Here is a 20,403-nt window from a genome sequence, read left to right as displayed (position 1 = left end):
CTCTTTAAATGTTTGGGGTCAATCAGATCCCAAAGACCAAAAACTTTATCCTTTTAGAACACTGATTAAGGGTTAATTATATGTCGCTTGTATAGAAGTAATTTTTGCTATTTATTCTGCACACTTGTAATAGATATTAAAGTAGATATTTAAATACAATAAATATTTTCTTTAATTTTTTTATTATTACTACTATTATTTAAGGGTTGTTTTTCAAAACTGTTATTTTTCAAATGAAACATTTTGTGTGCATAACAACTACCTTAACACCGGTGACCGGCTTAAAGTTCATTCATTTTATATAAAGAGAAATTGATATATTATTGATATATTCGGGAAAATCTCTCCACGAGAGTGTCCAATTAAAAGGCTTCTCGTCCTCCGGTCCTGTAGGTGGCGCTACTCACCCGCTCAGGTGTCACGTGTCTGTGCTTGCTTTCACTATCGTATCCATCCCAGCATGAGTCGTTAGATTTATGCATGTATTGATTCTCAGGTGAAGCTTGATCAAGATAAAAACAATGGAGAACGGAGAGTGCGGTCCTCACGAAGCTGCTGACTCCATGACTGTTCATGATTTCTCTGAGAAGATTCTGGAGCAGCACGTACATTTTCACGTCATGAAGTTCGACGGTGGATTCTTCCTCTGGGTCGGATCTAATGCGGTTCTGTCCAACCTGGCCGTGTCCATCAACAGTAAATATGTGAGTTCTGCGATTCCATTCCTGCTACTACCAGATAGTTATCAAGAAAACTTTTTACTATGGAACTTTTTAAGTAACGTTACTGGTAAATGTTTGGTGCAACACAGAGCCCACATAAAAAATATTTACTAAACTGTAGTTAAATTCCTAGACAATAGAGTGTTTTTTTAACCTTACTCTAGGAATTGTACTTTACTAAAGCATTATTCTATTATAATATACGTACTGTACAATTTACTATAGTATATACTGCAGAAATATTAAAAGATAGTATTGGTAATTTTGCATGGTAATTTCTAAACGTGTTTATGCTGACAAGTGATGTCATGTATCATATCAATGACGTCATATATGTCTTGTTTTCTTTTCTTCCAGGATTCAATGCCTCTGTCGACACTTGTTCTGGGTGACACATCAGACACAACACCAAGCTCTCTTGCACAGAGACTTAGTAAGAACATTTCTTTAAACATAAACCAACAGATTCAGTTGTTTGCATTATTTTCCAATGTGTAATGTTTATCAGTGGTTTGATAAACGTAAATTTTCTGAAATTTAGGCAGACTGCAGACAAACACTGTTCAACAACACAGCAGACATAAATCTGTACTGTGTATAATGATGGTAACTCTTGACTGGGTTCATTAACTGCTTTTGTAGAGCTTTGAGTGCTACAATGAATTAAAACACCAAATTTCTCAGATAGTGTATTTTTGTACTGCTTTTATTTTCTTGAGACTTGCATCCCTGTTTAATAGCACCATCCCAAAAAGTATTACATTTGCTTCACGATCTCACAGATGAAGATCAGCAGATGCAAAGGCCATGAGCCAAGATCGAGATTGGTGCAACATCAGCTGCCTATTTGAGCAGAGCTATTATTGGTTTCTCTATAGCGTAATCTGTCTTTTGGCTTTATTTTCAGCAAAGAAGACAAAGAAACAGGTATTTGTAAGTTACAATTTACCCATGACAGACTCAAATCTCATGCTGCTGGTGGAGAACAGAATCAAAAAGGAGATGGAACTTCATCCTCACAAGTTTTAAACATTCACTGTTGTGCACTTTTTGTATGGTTGTTTTGTATATAGCTCAATAAATGTAAAAGAAAGCTTTCTTGTTATAAAAACATCATATTTGTGTGGTCATTTTTCATTTTTGAGTCAAATATCTGAATTATAGCAAACTAATTAATTTAATTGTTGTTCTTGAATAACTTAAATTCAAGAGGCATGTATGTATATTTTAAAAAGGTGTATTACAGGGTTCATGTGATGATAAAAACTAAATGTGATTTCCAGGCCTAAATTAGTATAATACTAAAAATACTAGTGAGCAAAGGTATTGTAATCATTGTCCAGTTATTCTCTATATAATAAACGCAGTAATCACAAAAATACTGTATTAAAAAAGGTATTTATTTACAAGTGCAATGTCTTAAAATGGATCATTAAAATGTATGAAATTTCTATTTAATCCTAGTCTTAAAAATGACACACAAGAGTCTGCAAATACAGAAAAATACACTGATGCTTCAAAACGTTTGTCTTCTGCACAAATTTAAATGTATTCATTTCTTAGGTCATGTCTTTTTCTCAATTATGATTCGGGCTTAAATATGAGCTGGATATTTTTCTGTGAGATTCATTCTTTTGTGCTTTTTTTTCCCACATTGTGCTATTGAACCGTCAAGATGTTGCTTGAGTTTACTAGCATATGCAGGACACTATACCCGAATGCATGTCAATGTACAGAGAAATGTGTATGTTACTTAATACTCACTATTACTCACACAATGCGACAAATGCAACTTTTAATGAAGAAGTGAAATGTTTTTTGTGAGTAGTTTGAGGATAGATGGTGATGATTAAGTTACTGCACTGCTATTCTATAGACTGATAATGGATTAATATACATGAAAACACTCAGCAGCCCTTCAAGAGATCGCTCTCTGCATTAACTCCCAGTTCACATTTATAGTTCCAGAAGGAAACCAGGGACTGGAAATTATATTTTGCATAAATTAAGTCTTTTTCAACCATTAAGATTTTTGCATTGTGAAATTTTAATGACAAACTATTTTTCCCCCAGCAGTGTTTCCTCTTACTGTAATACAGTATATTTATTTTGCACAAAAAGAGAAATTGTAGGAATGCAAAAGTCTTAATGGTTTTAAAATAGACTTTATTATTTAGACTTCATGTTATGAGAATATGATTTGCAATGAAACGTGCTTTTGACAGGTGCTGTTGAATTAATGCCTTGTGCTGCAGTAACCTGTAACAGGTGGGTTTGTTTATTTTTGCATCTTTATAGCATACTATTAAGTTATGCTGTTTTTCTTGTCAACAGCCATCATCTGTCTTGTCATGGTTTCATATACACTCATTACAGATTCATTTGGCCGCTTCATGATTGCTTTTCCAGATTTCGTGCAAAACAAACAAGACTAAAAAAATATTGTGAGGTGCACACATACTGGCCATCAATAATGAAAACCATCAGAGCCAATTTGTGTGTAAATTAGACCTTTCTCATGTTTAATGTTGCGTTCAGTTCAGTGCAACATGAAACCAAGTAGAGCAATTTTCTGCAAAACTACATTTAGGTAAATTGTCACATCAGTGTTTTGAGTTTATGTAAGTACTGTTGCATGCATTTATGTTAAATGCACAATAATTGTTGTGCTCATGTTTTTGAAGACGGTGCAATGGGTTTAAACAACAAAATTACACAAATTTGTTGTGTTTATAAGCGTTTTCGTCGTCATTGAGCGTGTACGCAGATCGACGTCGAAGTATCGCGAGAGCAGACTACTCCACACGCTCGCGAATCGCTTTCGAGGTACTTTGACGTCATACGCACACCGATCTGCGCAGCTCATCGAACACACGTTTATTTCATTATGGAAGCCGATGTTTTTCTTTTACCTTTTAGCATCGTTCTGTTCATAATAAATACACGATTTACCAAACATACAAAAATCACATTCAATTCCGAAATTCCTTTCTTGTTCGGCCGAAGTTAAATTAGCTAACTTAGTGGCTATTCGAAAAAATAGACTTCCTTTCACGGAATGAAAGTTAAAATAATATTTTCGCTTTCTACAATGGTAATCTTCACCGATGCTGGTTAATGAGGCGTTTAGCAGTCACTTTTCGTATTTCCACGCTTATAAAAACCTAAATCTTGGCAAATTGTAACGTCACTGCGTTAGTTCGATCAGCTCGCCATCGCGGTTCTTCGTTTGGCGGCTTTGAGCACGGGCGTAAACGTCATGAAGTCCTCACACCATTGGCTGTGCTGTTGCTGGGCATCGAGCCGTTGCCAGGGTTGAAGACCTGGTGAAGGGGCGTGTCCTGGACGCGTGAGTACTCCCTGACTTCCGTCCGGGACAGGAGATGATGCTGCTCGGCGGGGATGATCGGTCTCCGCATCAACCCTTCTCCCTCCGCGATGGTCTCGGGTAGTGGTTGTCCGGCGGTCTCCGGTAATAACGGTATGCAGATGATGCAGAGCAGCGTGCAGCACGTGAGGATGATGTGATGGAGGAAGAAGCCCTTCTGATTGTGAAGCTCCATCAGCGGTGCTGTTAACATACCGAAACCTGCGCTGGCCAACACCAAACCTACACCTCCACCTCTGTGACACACAAAGAACAAATATAAGAACCCAAACACACCATCAGAAATCCCTGATATGTTCTTATCATCTGGTGAAAAACAAACAATAGAATTTAAAAAAGATATTTTTGCCATAATTGGAATTGTATTGGTGTTATTTACGGCAGGTGGACGGAGTGCAGGAAAAGATTGCGGCAAATAGCAACATGACCCAACTTGAAACGATCGAATCAGTTCTCGATGGATGAATTCTAGTCCAGCCCTAGCTTATTTCATTTCAACATCCATTTCACTCGGATATACGGCACAACAGGAAAAAATAAGACAATTGCTACTTCCGTTTCATGGCGACTTTAAAACACTGAACCTAGCAGATAGCGAGTTATGTACTTCATTTGTAACTTTAGTTGTTAAATGCAAACGGCTGTTTTTGTGCAACATAATCCTTTTATTTACATTTGATGGACAGTTTTATCCATAGCAACTTTTTTGGTTGTTTTTAAGAACACCATAAGTCATTTTAATGCATTAAACGCTTTTTGCAGACACTAGATCACTGTCACTAATATTGATGTAAATATTTTATACAGGAGGACAAACAGGATCTCCATCCAGAGAAATAGGGAGGGAGAGATTGGCACTGACCTGATAACAGTTGGCGTGATCTCTGCGCAGTAAAAGATGCTGAGCGTGCTGACGGCATGAGATGAGAACATTCCAATGATGGAGAACGCGTACGAGAACCGCCGATTCAGGGTGTCTCTGAGAACTACAACAGAAGAGAGAACGGTACACATATAACTTATTAATACAAAAATAACACAACATACAATATGTCATACAAAACAAAATGCAGGAAGCTTTTACCTTCATCATGCCGAAGACTGTACTTTCCAATGACTGTATTTGGAGAAAAGAAGACTGCTATTAATACACAATTATAGCTCACAACACTAGGACATAAACAATGTTTACATTTTTAATTATGATGGATAAATGGCAAGACTGCAAGTGAGTACAATTACTGTAAGTGTTTGTGTTCTTACGGTTTAGCAAGCCAAGCTGCAGCAGAGATGCCAGGGCTGTAATGATCATGAAGGTAAGCAAACCTCCTCTCCTGCCAAAACCTCCTACTACGGGAAACACCACCAAACAAGACGCTGTTGCTATCGCAGCTAATGCATAATAATGCAAATGAGTCGCGCTGCCCTCGGAGACGCTGCGAGCGAAACAGTGATGGATGCCGTAGCCCGTCAACCTGACGGATGGAAAAGATTGATTTCATGTTAACATGAAACTGAACATTTAAAAATTTACTTGCATCAAGACGTAGTTGTGTCTCAAATCCCAAAGCGCTGAATATATAGGAAGTACAGTGTATTATTCGGAAAAGAGCTCTGGAAATGTATTACTTTATACAAGACCTGTATGTGTACTATGTATTTGTGATGCTACTTGCCTATGTAGACAGCAAGTGAGCTCACTATTTTTTGATACACTTACGAGTTAACACAAAGCACAACTGTATTCTTCCACAGGTTTCTGGTGCTCCTCAGTTGTGTTACACACCAGGTCTCAGGCGTCTGCTGCAGTTCTGCCTCCAGCTCTAAAAAACATCATCATAACCTTCATCATCCTCATCATCGCCATTAAGGTAAAACACGTTCACTAAAAGCACCTGTACTGTATTCATCAGTATTTAGCACACTTCAGTGTTCACCTGAGAGGATGCCGCTCGGGTCGGTCGTCGTGTCTACGTTGTTGCTTTGGGCGATTCTGTACATTTGTCGTTTGGCTCTTTGGTAGTGTTGAGTGACCAACAACCAGCGTAGAGATTCAGGAAACATCCTGAAGTAAAGACAGACGATAAAGGAGGTTGTTAAGATTTAATATGTAACAAGTTTAGATTCTGAAGCAGCAAATGTTGCTATGACTGATGTGTGAACTTAATTTAATTATTATTAATTAAATTAAATGATTTATTTATAAGCTTTAGTTAGATCTTACCATACGTATGGGAGCATAAGCACAAATGGGGCGATGATTATAATCTGAAGAATCTGCCAATCGCGGCATAACGCTGCCAAACCGGGCATCAAGAGCTGCCCACCAACCACAATCAGACTGGCGATCATAGTCATGGAGAAACGCCACTTTGGCAGACATAACTCAATCCCTGATAGGCAGAAAAAACACAATCAGTAAGAACTATTTAAATAGTCACATTTGTTTGTATAGCACTTTATTACAATGTTTCTAAAAAAATGGGTCAATTATTAAATAAATAGCATACATAATAAAACACACGGTGGTATTGCAAATATTATTGTTCTTATAAATTGATTATATTTAACTGAAATGGTATATACTTTTTCAAACATGTATCAAACATTCAATTAATATGATATACCGGTATAGCAATCATCATATACAGTATATATAAAACTAGACACACTTCCACTTCCATCTTACTTGAAAATGACTCTTAAAGGGAGAAAAAAATATACAAGAGTTGGTGTTTGACATTACATAATTTGAAAATAATTTAAAATAATACCATGAACTGCATTGTTAAAAACATAGAGAAATTATATTAACATCATTAAGCGCCACACACCTACAAAACTGAAAAAGTGACGTCTTTAACTCTATCGCTGCCATTGACGAATTATCTCGTCAATTAAGAAAAACGCTTCCCTGCCAATGAGGAGTTTTTATGGCAATCCATATTTCCGCTTTTATCCACTTGGAGGTGCTCTTACCCAACTTATAAAACACTGAAGCATCCACTGATCCTCATTCTGAATCTGATCTCTTAAGAAAAGTCCTTTTCAAAAATGCAATTATCTCAGCTTTTTTTTAGTTATCAAAATTTGGTATCTTTAAAGAAACCTACCCATATTTTACAGGTGATAAAAAGAGAACAAATGAAGATAGGACGTTTTTTTCCCCTGTTTCTTGTTTGAAAGCAGAGGGTCTGTTATTTCATTTGATATATTGTGTGTTTATATATTTAAAGAAGAACATTTCCTGGAGGAAATGTTTTTTAAAAAAACACTGACGAGGAAATAGTAAAGATTGTAGCTGGACTGTTATAATAAAAGCTATATTAACAGAATTTACAAAATGCTAAGCTAAGCTAATGTTAGCAGTCTACCAGTAAGCAAGCCAACAGGGCTTTGGTTTAAACAATATTTAAAAAAATCATGGTTCAGAACATGGCAGCAATAGTATGTGAAATTAGGCTTATAGTGCTTACTAATTTTTAAATGTATTAAAAAACATAAAAGCTTGTTGCGGTTCTAATTTAGTACAATTAGCATACATTATTCCAACAAAAACTTAAAACACTATTTAGGTATTTAACGCACACATTGCACAAATGTAATTCTTTTGTAAGTTACTCTGAATAAGCGTCTGCTAAATGTAAATGTAATGTATAGTAAATGTGAATAAGTTCTGTTATCTGTATTTTCTTGTTGATCATCTCAAACCGAACTTACGTTACAGAAATCAAAAGGCTTGTGAATGCATTTTTATTCGGACTTTAGGGTGATGCATTGCTTGACTGTGCGATAAGGGCGTCTTTTGTATCAAGACGCAATTTTATAGTGTTGCAATATGTTTACAATATTACATTTTTGTGTGCAGTAAAATATGCAAATATATGGAGGTTTTTAGTCTATTAGCAATGTGACTCTTTCCTAAGAGCCCACTTATAATCTCAGCTCATCAGAGTCGAGGGTCTCTGAAGCTGATGACAGGACCCTTATAAAGAAACAGATCCAATCCAGAGAGACATTAACCCTCAATCCCTCAAATCTCCACCAAATCTCTCTGTCTTAACCTGTTTCATACAGCACATGTAGGTGGATGAGAGCAGGAGGGGCCAGACAGACAGAAGAGTGTCACATAATACTATATCTTGTGTCACATGCTTTTTGTGTACATCTGAAGATCTAAGCATCTCATTCATTTCCCTGCTGTTACGCTCCTAATGAACTTACTCCCAACAGATCAATTTATTAAATCTTAAGCAGATATTAAGGAAAGATGAGATGCTTGTGTGTTCTGTGTGTTAAACAACAACATTGATGGGTTAAAGGACGTTTTTAAAAAATCATTATAAATTTAAGAGAGTCGCCACAACTACATTATAATGAGAACGAAACAGAGGAATGATATCGCTGGAATTACTTTCAGAGTAGTATTTTTCAAGCTGATAAACGATAAAAACTGACAGCCAAAGAAAATCGATTAAAATGTAAGTCTCGCAGCATGCAAGCTAAGAACAAATATAACAATGTCAATCGGTCTGATCGCAACTATTGTTATAGTATCTTTATAGTTATCATTCTTGATGGGAATTAACTTAAATTCTGTACAAATAAAAGTTTATTAAGAAAAACTATTATTGCATCCGAAATCACCTACTTCCATACCATATAGTAGGCGAAAATCAGTATGCGGGGTGAGTAGTACGTCTGAATTCATAGTATTTGAAAAACAGTACGCAAAATGTACCTGGATGACTACTTTCAGCTAGATTTTTATTTTGCAGAAGGCGGTATTATACCCTGCTGACATCACAAGGGGAGCCAAATTTCAATGACCTATTTTTTCACATGCTTGCAGAGAATGGTTTACCAAAACTAAGTTACTGGGTTGAAATTTATCACACTTATCTATGTTGATAGAAGCAATGGGGACCCAATTATAGCACTTTAACATAAAAAAGTCAGATTTTCATGATATGTCCCCTTTAATTATAAAGCAGTAGATTCTTCATCTAATTCAATACCATGCGTGCCACACCCCATCCTGAAAAGTGAAGCCAAAACATTTTGATCATCCCCTAGTGGCTGGCGGCAGTATAGGTCATAAACACCGCCATTTAGTGTTGCTAAATGGTTACTGGCTCAAATCTCTATGATATTCTGATCTGTATATTCAGTTCAGGTTGCTCCTTCACTGTCAGTCTATGCGAGTTTTTACTCATTGGGCCGGTTTCCTGAACAGGATTTAGCTAATCCAGAACTAGGCCTTAGGTATATTTAGGACATTTGAGTAGTTTTTATAAACATATCTTACAAAAAACCAATACTGGCGTGCAAAAACACACAATGGCACTGATATACACTCACCTAAAGGATTGTTAGTAACACCTGTTAAATTTCTCATTAATGCAATTATCTAACCAACCAATCACATGACAGTTGCTTCAATGCATTTAGGGGAGTGGTCCTGGTCAAGACAATCTCCTGAACTCCAAACTGAATGTCAGAATGGGAAAGAAAGGTGATTTAAGCAATTTTGAGCGTGGTATGGTTGTTGGTGCCAGACGGCCGGTCTGAGTATTTCACAATCTGCTCCGTTACTGAGATTTTCACACACAACCATTTCTAGGGTTTACAAAGAATGGTGTGAAAAGGGAAAAACATGCGGCAAGGCGAAAATGCCTTGTTGATGCTTGAGGTCAGAGGAGAATGGACCGACTGATTCAAGCTAATAGAAGAGCAACTTTGACTAAAATAACCACTTGTTACAACCGAGGTATGCAGCAAAGCATTTGTGAAGCCACAACACGCACAACCTTGAGGCAGATGGGCTACAACAGCAGAAGACCCCACCGGGTACCACTCATCTCCACTACGAATAGGAAAAAGAGGCTACAATTTGCACAAGCTCACCAAAATTAGACAGTTGAAGACTGGAAAAATGTTACCTGGTCTGATGAGTCTTGATTTCTGTTGAGACATTCAGATGGTAGAGTCAGAATTTGTCGTAAACAGAATGAGAAATGGATCCATCATGCCTTGTTAGCACTGTGCAGGCTGGTGGTGGTTGTGTAATGGTGTGGGGGATGTTTTCTTGGCACTCTTTAGGCCCCTTAGTGCCAATTGGGCATCATTTAAATGCCACGGTCTACCTGAGCATTGTTTCTGACCATGTCCATCCCTTTATGACCACCATGTACTCATCCTCTGATGGCTACTTCCAGCAGGATAATGCACCATGTCACAAAACTCAAATCATTTCAAAGTGGTTTCTTGAACATGACAATGAGTTCACTGTACTAAAATGGCCCCTAAAGTCACCAGATCTCAACCCAATAGAGCATCTTTGGGATGTGGTTGGACGGGAGCTTCGTGCCCTGGATGTGCATCACACAAATCTCCATCAACTGCAAGATGCTATCCTATCAATATGGGCCAACATTTCAAAAGAATACTTTCAGCACCTTGTTGAATCAATGCCACGTAGATTTAAGGCCGTTCTGAAGGCGAAAGGGGGTCAAACACAGTATTAGTATGGTGTTCCTAATAATCCTTCAGGTGAGTGTATATTAAGATATGTCAATGCAAAATGTTTTTAAATTAAGGCAGCTCAAACATGCATGTTTATAAAATGCCTAAAGCACAAGCTTTTATTCATATGCGTGTACAGGATTGAGTTATGGGGGTTAATAATGTAAACAAACCTCTAACCCTGTGAGCAATATTTACAGTCATGCTTGACTTAGCAAACATCTGTACAACATTTCAATCCCTCTGACAATAAAATGTTATTTTATTTTCACTGCAAATGATTAAAACCCTAAGGCTGTAGAGGAGATGTTTTCTGTAAAAGAGCAGAATCATTATTTGAGTCTGAACAAAGCAGAAAGTGCCTCCATTAGAGAAAATTAATGAACTTCTAAGGTGCTTACACAATTAAACACAAACACAGAGACGTCTGAAAGTAACTTCATCAGCAGCACTTACAGGAGTGTGTGTGTGTGTGTGTGTGTGTGTGTGTGTGTGTGTGTGTGATCTTCATCAGAAAACCGCACACTGAGCATTAAATCTACCACATCAATAAAAAACCTTGTGCTTAAAACCAATGACAGTGCTTTGAGTGAATCTTTTGAGGACCACTCGCATTTGACCCTAAAATCAACAGAAAAAGGATTACGCTTTCGCTTTGTATTTATATGTGTGAGATTAAATTTATGCCAATTTATGCCAATGTATCCTGAAATCTGTCATTGTCATTATTCTTAATAGATTAGATTCTTAGTACTGTAATACAATGATGTATTCATTATTTAAATCAACATAAAGGTGTTACAAATACCGGTAACAGTAAATGTTCTTGCAGGTTTCACAGGTTATCAAAAATCTATATACTGTATTTACATTTATGCATTTGGCAGACCAAAGCAATTTACAATTCATTACAACAGGGCTAGTCAACTGGTGGCCCTCCAATCATCTTTATCTGTCCCGCCGGAGCATTTAAAATCAGCGTGGTTACTTTAAAGGAAAAAAACACAGCTTTCAATATTTTACTATGTTTTTACCTCAACTTAGACGAATTAACACATACCTTTTTCTTCAATACGTGCACTTTTAATCTTTGTACAGCGCTTCTTGAATGTGTTAGCATTTAGCCTAGCCCCATTCATTCCTATGGCTCCAAACAAAAGTTTTATTTTGTGCCACCATACTTACTCATGTAAATACTCATGTAACAGTCTTTAACTCTTTCCCCGCCAATGACAAATATTTCCGTCTTTCCGCAATACCGCTATTATCCGCTAGGTGGCGCCCTTCCGCAACTTGGAAGTATTGCCCTATGGCAAGCTGCTGCATGTCTGTGTCTGTTTTAAAGATCGCTCTGAATGGGATCTCTATGAAAAGTCCGTCACAAAAATGGAATTATCTCAGCTTTTTGCTCAAAATGTGGTGTTTTTGCAGAAACCTACTCATATTCAAAAGCTGATTACAAAAGAACTAATGAAGGTAGGATGAAACGTTTTTTTTTTGTTTGAAAGCAGAGGGTCTGTTCTTTCATTTGGTATATTGTATGTTTATATATTTGAAGAAGAACATTTTCTGGAAGGCATTAAACTTTGTTGAAAATCATGAAAAACGCAGGCGCTGGCTGGCAACTTTTTAAAAAAACGCTGGCGGTGAAAGAGTTAAATAGGGAAAACATGGAAGTGTTTGGTGGCTTCTAAATTCATCCCTGTTTGGAGCCATAGGAATGAATAGGGCCAGGCCAAATGCCAACACATCCACGAGGCACTGTACAAAGATTAAACGTGCACGCACCGAAAAAAGATAGAGATGTAACAATTCCTCCAAGTTGAGTCAAGAACACAGCAAAACATTGAAAAACTGTGGTGTTTTCCTTCAAAGCCGCCTTTTCACTGTACGTGACAAATGATGGCCAATAAACTGGAAGGAGAGTCGGAAAACTTTATTAGTAACACTTGATTACTGATAAGTAAGTTATTAAGTATAAATATATTCGTAGATTAAAGGCTCTTGCGTTGGAATGAGCTTATCTCCCATGTGACACAATTTTTTACAATTAAACTGAAATTTCACTACGACTGCCACTAGGGGGAGAACTCCGACAGTTGTGTCTGAATGTAGTGTACAATTGAAAAATATTAATAAAGAAAACATGAAGTGCAATTTTAGTCAATAAAATTATTATATATAACAAAAAGTAACAAAAACAACATAATTTATAACATATTTAATAATAATAATAATAATAATATAATAGGTAAAAGTAAAAATGTACAAAAGGTAAAAATATGGGTAAAAGTTTGTCCTGCATCATATTTAAATTTTTTAAGTCTGGCCATCGAAAAAGAGTACTTGAAGACCCCTGCATTACAACTTATTAATTTTATCACTATTTGTGTTTCCTGGGATTGACCCCATGACCTTTTGTGCTGCTAACACACTGATCTACCAACTGAGCTACAAAAACACATACATAGTTAAAAAGTGAAGCTGATGAAAGTGAAGTTTTTTTGTGGGACATGAACCGCAATACGAACAAATCCAAAAAAGACAGAGGACAAAACCAGAACTTACTCAGGACGTAAAGAGATAACCTGATAGCGGCTAGACAAAAGCCTTCAAAGAAGCGCAGTGTGCTGAACATGGCCATATCCACAGAAAACGCCATGGCTAACCCGAACACCAGCAAAGAGAGCACAGACACCAGCAGCACGGGGATACGACCCAACCTAAGAGAGAGAAAAACACTTTACTGTGAGGAGAATCCTGCCAGGTATCTGTCAAACACACTTACTGCCCGTAACTCACCAGTCTGCCATCGCTCCCATCAGCAAGTAGCCAAATATCGACCCGACCAACAGAGAGAACTTTGCAATATGAACCTTCCACTCTCCATCACACACCAGCGTCCACTTTCAAAGGAAAAACAACAGAAACACACAAAGTAATATTAGAGGATTTAGATATATCACTATAAAACATAATATACAGGACATTCAAATTGAGATATAAGAAATATAGGTTGATAATACAGATTATTTAAAGATTTTGTCTCATTGCTCATGAATCCAAACAGAAACGTATTATGAGGGTAAAGGGCCGTTCACATTATAAAGATGGAAAAATGTAGTTTTAAAAATCATTTTATTTTAACGTTTACACCAGAACTATAACGATAAAGATACAATGAAAGATATCGTTGGGATCACTTGCTGATTTTTTTTCTAACTAATGAACGATAAACCATTAACAGCCAGTCAAATCTATTTGAATCTAAAGTGCATGTGCATTGACATGACAGGCACTTTGGAGAAGCTCATTCCTGAGGTCCATTACATAAAATGACCTCAGGTGTCCAGCACTGTTGCAGTGAAATTGACTTCATAATGTTTTTATTCTAGTAACGTAACACTAACTATACCAAAAGTTAAGATTTTCGATTACACAACTAGATTCAGAGATACGTGAAACGCAGGGTTTAAATGGACAGTAAGTAGGATTTTAAGTGTTTTATTAATAAAAATAAATGTCTTTATTCATAAATATGTCCTCTGCCAGTGATCTGACTTTTCTTTGTAAGCTAAGAATATCTCCTCTTTACTTACATTGAACGGGTAAGTCCAAGGAGGCTTCCATGTCGTTCCGCCGTATTGATAAACTATAATAGCAGAGAGGGACAAAAAGCACTAACCTAACAACGCATTTTCATTCAGAACACGTGAACCAGCTGAAACGGACAAGGAGATCAGTGATTACATGCAACGCGCATTTGCAAAGGCGAGGCGCTAGAGAGCACTGTTCGTTTGAATGCAAAATACAATTTCACCACTAGATGGGGGTAAATCCTACTTATTGCCCCTTTAAGGACATCTGCTGGTTATACCTGCAGTGCTGTGTAAATGCAACAAGAACAGCATATTTATACTTTTAATGACATGTGAACAATTTCAAGCGTTTTTGTTAAAGGAAATATGTAATATTAGTTAATGCCATTGAAGGTAAATGATTTGTGCGAGTGTGCCTCGCGAAGTGAATTAGCATAAAGTTTATCCGGTGGTGTGGACGCTAATACAGTTAACGTTATTGTTATAATGTGAACGGCCCTTTAAGCATGCATTTCATCCATTTCTCATGTTATACACTTTACAATAAGGTTGTATTTGTTAACATTTCTTATACCACGTGGCTGTTGAATGCTATTCTGATTGGCTGAGAAAGGTGTTAATTATTTTTCTGTAAACCACACACCTAACTTGTCAAATGTCTTAAAAATAGACACCAGAACAATGTTTGTGGTATAAGCGAAATAATTGACTCCAGTCCTGTGAATTATTTGAAAATAATGCACGCCGCGGTGTAACGTATTAACACCTTGGGTGTGCATTATTTTCTTATAATTCAACGGCCCGTCGTCAATTATTCCTTACTTAATGCATTAGCTAACATGAACTAGCACTGTCTGGGGTCTAGGGGGGGCATTGCCACCCCAGATTTTGGCTCTGCTCCCCCAAAAATGTCCAGCCAACAATAAAAAACCTGAGTGTCTCTTTACACAAAAAGCAAACAGAATTACGTTGTTACGTTGAGATTGTAAGATTGAATGATGTCACCAGAGTCTGCCACATATTGAACGCCGCTATCGAATGTATACAATGTTGACATTAAAAACTTTAATAATTTGGTCGAGGGCAGTTGGTACTCTGCAAAATATCTTCAGAAAAAGTCTCCTAAAGTCTTTTATTCCCTCTGCGTTTGCCAACATTGATAAGACACAGAATAAGCCAAAAATAAAGTAAAACCTTCAGATCTGTTTTATATATATTTTACATTAAATGTTATGTCTGCCAAGCCAAAATTCCTGACTGCCCCCCCCCCCCAGTTCATTGAGCCTAGTACTGGGCCTGCTTCTACAGCACTTATTAATCATAATTCATGTTAAGTATGCATTTACTAATAAAAATTTTAAATGATGCACAATGAACTAACCTGAACAACTGCATTGACTTTAACTAACATTGACAAATAAAGCGTTCAGGTGCAAAACCCTGACATGTGTTTCTTGTAAATGGGCATTGTTATCAGGCTCTTATATGTTTAGTTTGAATAATTTCACTTCAATAGCAATGAAAATCACTAAATCATTATCTGCAAAACCCTCTAAGTGCATGCAAGCTTTTTCAGCGAAAGTATCCGCTTCTTAAAACGTCTCCAGTCATTCTTCACATTTCTTTCTGAATAAATGTAAAAGGCTACAAAATTCAGTCAATATACTACTTTATATAGTAAAAACCATCTTTAACCAGGTAAAAAACTCTTGCAGCTCAACAACTGAAATGTGGCATACGCACGCCAACGTTTATCCAAGTAGTCTTCCGTGCGCGTACAAAACATAGCGTTAGAGGATTCTGCCAACAAAGCAGTATTTCTGAATGGCTTAATTCAGCAGATTTGAAGTGAAAGTGTTTGATGATCATATAATCATATGTACCAAGAGCATTTGGCCTATATCCCATTATTGACAGATGTGGTGTTTAGCGGCTTTTGCATCTGAGCTCTTTAAATATTAATTGTTCATTGTTAGTTCATGTTAGCTAATGCATTTACTATTGTTAACAAATACAACTTAATTGTGTTACCGATATTATTTATAGAGATCTGTATGAAAATGGTTCATTTTCACAATTCAAAACTGATACAAAATCCATTATGTACATATAAAAAGATGTAACATTTCCATATTGGTACGCAATCAATTTAAACCTGTTACTTAAAGGTGCAGTGTATAAATTTTAGCAGCATCTATTGGTGAGGTTGCAAATTGCAACCAACGGCTCAGTCCACTGCTCACCCCTCACTTTTGAAACAAACAGCTACGGTAGATGCCACAGGACAAACATGTCATCGCCTGAGACAACTTAGTAAAAAAAGTTTGTCCGTTAAGGGCTTCTGTAGAAACATGGCGGCACAAAATGGCGACTTCCATGTAAGGGGACCCTCGGTGTAGGTAGATAAAAACATCTCATTCTAAGGTAATAACAACATAACGGTGCATTATAAAAGTTCTTTATACACCCCTGATAATATAGTTTTGTATAATTATTATAGCATTTATGTCGATAGATCCTTCTAAAAATTGCACATTGCACCTTTAAAAAAACTATATGCTTTAGACCTCAAAAGTAGGATTGAGAATATAAAACTTTTTTGTTTTGTCCAAAGCACTGTGACAATCACAGTGACAAATGGGATCAAAAATAGCACTGCGGGGTTTATAATGACCAATAAAGATCTCCGTCCTGCAGTATTCTCACATCCTCAAACATTGAACAGGCCAAAGCGCTTCATTAACATTTGTTAGCACCACTGACGGTATGAATGAGCTTTGTTTAACACGGTCAGAAAAGACACGAGGCAATCAGTGTGAGAAAGGTCACGCAAACCCTCACAGCAGGTCATGAAAACATCAGTCAATCCCTTACAACAGTTAAACCAGAACACTGCTGCTACTGGAAAAGAAAGCATAGTTTAGAGATGACTGTAGTAAACAGTTGAGTTTTAGGGGTCTCAACTGGTTAGTGTTTATGAACTGTGCTTCAGGAAGGGCCTCAGTTATCTGTCGGGGGAGGATTTTACCGGGTTATCTGCTCGGGTCGACTCTGGGTGTGACACTGAATGATCCGTCTGTAGGAGACCTGATAGGGTTATGAACTGCATGACATTCTCTTTACCATCTATAGTTCCTCCCTTAACTGTGACATTTTATCATGAATGTTATTAATCACGTGTAATGATTCGAAACTGGACAAAATAGCATATGATGATTGATGTGTGCTCGTTTTAGGTTAAATGTTTACGGGTGCATGTTAGATGAGACCTCACGAATTAAACTCAAATCTGAAATGTGACTTCATTGCCCATTTTACCAATCCCAGTGGAGATTTTGAACTAACACACATTTCCATTAGCCATTTCACTTCTGGTCTGATGATAAAACGATCCAAACACATAAACATGAAAGCACCTTCCAGTAAACTCTTAAAATAAATGATGCCATAAAAGAACCATTTTTGGGCTGAATGGTTCCGTAAATAACCTTTTCATAAAAGGTTATTAAAAAGAAATGGTTCCTCTAAGAGCCCTTGACTGAATGGTTCATTGAAAGACCAAATATGGTTCTTCTATGTCATCGCTGTGAAAAACCTTTAAAGCACCTTTATGCGACTTAATAATGCTTAAAGTTTGTAAAGTTAAAAACGAATATGTTTCACATTTTTCTTAGAAAATAAATCTTTCTGCTATCTGCATCGACTCAAAAACTTTGGCCACTATACATAACTTTCTGAATAATTAAAATCATTCAGTTTTTGCAAAACTCTGCAACGTGCATACTGAAATATTTCTGTTATTTTGATATATCTTGCAGCCCTATTGGTTAATGTTACTGATCTCCAAAAATAACAAGAAAGTGATAAAAGTAGTCCCTATTAAGTGTACACTAAATCCTTTAAAGTTAAAGGATAGCGTTGTTGGAACAATTGAAGATTCAAGATGAGTTTAGTAGGGTTTAAGATCAGTGACACCCGGAGAAACTTAATCTCAGCTATGTGTTTTATCATTGTAATGATTGACAGCCACTGTGAGAATAACATTGCACTTCACAGCATAATATTCTGCTAAGCATCTCTTTGGTGAGTCGTCCAGATTTGCAAGGACAGGTTGCGTAAATGATGTCAGTTTGTTATTTTTGGGATGAAGGTTTATTTCCATCAGCCCAGAGGGGAATCCCATCCAAGGACATTGAGAGCAGAGTCTCTTACCTTGGTGACCACATTCTGCTGCAGTCCCGACTGCAGTTCAAACCTCCACTCCGAGCACATGCACGCCGAACCGTAACCGGTGTCGCTTTCTGTCCCGTTAGCAATCAGTTCCGAAAGTAAAACACGGGCCGATCCCGTCCCGTTGCTATGAACCGGGCGGACGCACTTTTTGTCCGGCTCCCCGAGCAGAAAGTAATCGGAGAACTGGCTGAACGAGATCAGCACCGCCGGGATCCACGTCAGGGCCACCAGACGCCGCTGATATCTCCCGAACCCCCCGAGAAACGGCAGAACCACCGTGTCCACCTGCGAGAGCCGCTTGCGCGGTTCGGACTGCGACACATTGCCGTTCTCGGCCGGCGGATTGAGCGCGTCCAGCCGAACCGCATCCATAGCGCGTTTGTTCACCGGTGCGCGTTACATCCACACGGTCTTTGTCTCGAATTCAAGCTTTTACGCACGCAGATGAAACGCAGACGGCTCGGTCCAGTTAATATAAGGCCAGTGTGAACTGAATCCAGTGCTTTGAATCTAAACATCGATATAAAACGAGTGCCACGAATAGGACCCATTAGGTCTTTGTTCGATCCAATGGTGTGTCACAACGCCATCATTGGGTCGTGTGGTGCCCAGTGCTGCGCATTTGTGCCCGGTGGTCTCCAACAGGTCCACAGGTAACGCACCTGTCCATCCGCAGCACAGGTGTGGCCCGTGTATCCATCACTGTATCCTGCGTTATTCCCATCACATTACATCACTGGATGATGCTGAGCGCATCCTCGCGGGTACCAAGTTGCCTTATAAACGCAGCCTTGCGTATTAGTTTAGGGTTAATCTGTGTATTACACCCTCGACGCAAAGTAGCCCGCACTCCGTCCGCCCGTTCGCACCGGTGACCGATACATACAAACCGTACAGGGCAGAGCAAAGCATTGCACGCTTACAGCATCCAAATGTAAGATCCTCCCTCTTCATAGAGATCGAGCGCGTTCATTGGCAGACCCACACACGGGTTGTGTGTCCTCCACTATGTGTGATTGGACAAACACAACAAAGACCCTTTGTGTGACATCTGCCCCCACGAGCTCAGAGAAAACACTTCAATGGGATTTAACTATTAGTGCACGAGTTGTGTTTATGTTTTGGAAGAGTTTTGCTTTATATTCATCACTTTTATTTTTATTTTTTAAAAATTGAACAGATTTGCCAGATGCATTATTATTGCCAGAGCATTAATTAACTAATATATATGTCTTAACATTAAATGATAGATCTCGCTTTTCTTATGGAGAAAGTAATTAATCTTATTTGATGACGCTAAAATTAAGTTAACGTCAACCAGTCGGCTTACTAACCATATTTTATAGATGTTTTTCTCTGTTCACGTTTAAAATGCAAAGTATTTAACACAAACTGCGTCCTAAATGTTGATTTGAAGTAAAACTTTTATATGAATGTATATTGTGTTAAGTTAATAAGTTAGTTAAATTAAGTCATCCAGTTGTATGAAGTTAACATTAAAATATGTTTGCCGTATTTTAAATGTTTGTTTGTTTTTTGCAGGCTTTGATGTTTTATTTACTTTTGATTCTATTATTAAAAATAAAATAATTATATGTTTTAAACTTGATAAAACTTGATAAAAATAAGCTTGTTCGACTTCCTGTAGTGCCGCACGGGCGGATGACGTCAAAGTACCGCGAGAGCGATTCAATAAATCATACGAAGTCTAATTTCGTCTCGCTCTCGCGGTACTTAAACGTCATCCGCTTGTCAGTTCTAGCTGCGCCGCAAGTGGCGTGGTGACGTAGTTGTCACGTGATGTCTGGTACTTTTCTTAGCGTTGTCGCAATGAGCTTTAATGAATGAGTATTTGTTTACAATGATTTTCAAGCGAATGACTATTATATATGTCTGCAGCAAATCTTTAAAATCAATGTTTTTCGACGATTGTACT

At 37.6% G+C, this 20,403-nt stretch overlaps 2 protein-coding genes across 3 annotated transcripts; one reads left to right on the top strand and one right to left on the bottom strand.

Moving 5' to 3' along the window:
* The first annotated feature begins 433 nt into the window (after positions 1 to 433).
* On the top strand, positions 434 to 1,838 carry psmg4 (proteasome (prosome, macropain) assembly chaperone 4). The gene is made up of 3 exons (XM_055185760.2): positions 434 to 704; positions 1,080 to 1,155; positions 1,630 to 1,838. The coding sequence occupies exons 1-3, from the start codon at positions 522 to 524 to the stop codon at positions 1,749 to 1,751; spliced, it is 381 nt and encodes a 126-aa protein (XP_055041735.1). The 5' UTR covers positions 434 to 521; the 3' UTR covers positions 1,752 to 1,838.
* A 263-nt stretch (positions 1,839 to 2,101) lies between these two features.
* On the bottom strand, positions 2,102 to 19,439 carry LOC129429225 (solute carrier family 22 member 23). 2 transcript variants are annotated; one of them, XM_055185750.2, is made up of 10 exons: positions 18,447 to 19,439; positions 13,438 to 13,541; positions 13,204 to 13,358; positions 6,335 to 6,503; positions 6,048 to 6,175; positions 5,831 to 5,933; positions 5,374 to 5,585; positions 5,195 to 5,227; positions 4,973 to 5,096; positions 2,102 to 4,346 (listed from the first exon to the last, which is right to left on the bottom strand). In XM_055185750.2, exons 1-10 carry the CDS (start codon positions 18,837 to 18,839, stop codon positions 3,980 to 3,982), a joined length of 1,788 nt encoding a protein of 595 aa, XP_055041725.1. In that variant the 5' UTR covers positions 18,840 to 19,439; the 3' UTR covers positions 2,102 to 3,979. The 2 variants fall into 2 exon arrangements, with proteins under 2 accessions (XP_055041725.1, XP_055041726.1); XM_055185751.2 differs by having other exon boundaries at positions 19,130 to 19,435.
* Positions 19,440 to 20,403: the final 964 nt, after the last annotated feature.

The sequence above is a fragment of the Misgurnus anguillicaudatus genome, chromosome 18 (genome assembly GCF_027580225.2).
Source record: "Misgurnus anguillicaudatus chromosome 18, ASM2758022v2, whole genome shotgun sequence".
In the NCBI taxonomy this organism is placed as follows: Eukaryota; Metazoa; Chordata; class Actinopteri; order Cypriniformes; family Cobitidae; genus Misgurnus; species Misgurnus anguillicaudatus.
This window is presented reverse-complemented; position numbering and strand designations above follow the sequence as displayed.

Coding starts and splice junctions, on each gene's coding strand:
- psmg4 (XM_055185760.2), top strand. CDS start 522: ATGGAGAACGGAGAGTGCGGTCCTCACGAAGCTGCTGACTCCATGACT. Junction 705..1,079: donor TGTCCATCAACAGTAAATAT/GTGAGTTCTGCG, acceptor CTTTTCTTCCAG/GATTCAATGCCTCTGTCGAC. Junction 1,156..1,629: donor CTCTCTTGCACAGAGACTTA/GTAAGAACATTT, acceptor CTTTATTTTCAG/CAAAGAAGACAAAGAAACAG.
- LOC129429225 (XM_055185750.2), bottom strand. CDS start 18,839: ATGGATGCGGTTCGGCTGGACGCGCTCAATCCGCCGGCCGAGAACGGC. Junction 5,934..6,047: donor CCCGAGCGGCATCCTCTCAG/GTGAACACTGAA, acceptor GATGTTTTTTAG/AGCTGGAGGCAGAACTGCAG. Junction 5,097..5,194: donor CAGTCTTCGGCATGATGAAG/GTAAAAGCTTCC, acceptor CTTCTGTTGTAG/TTCTCAGAGACACCCTGAAT.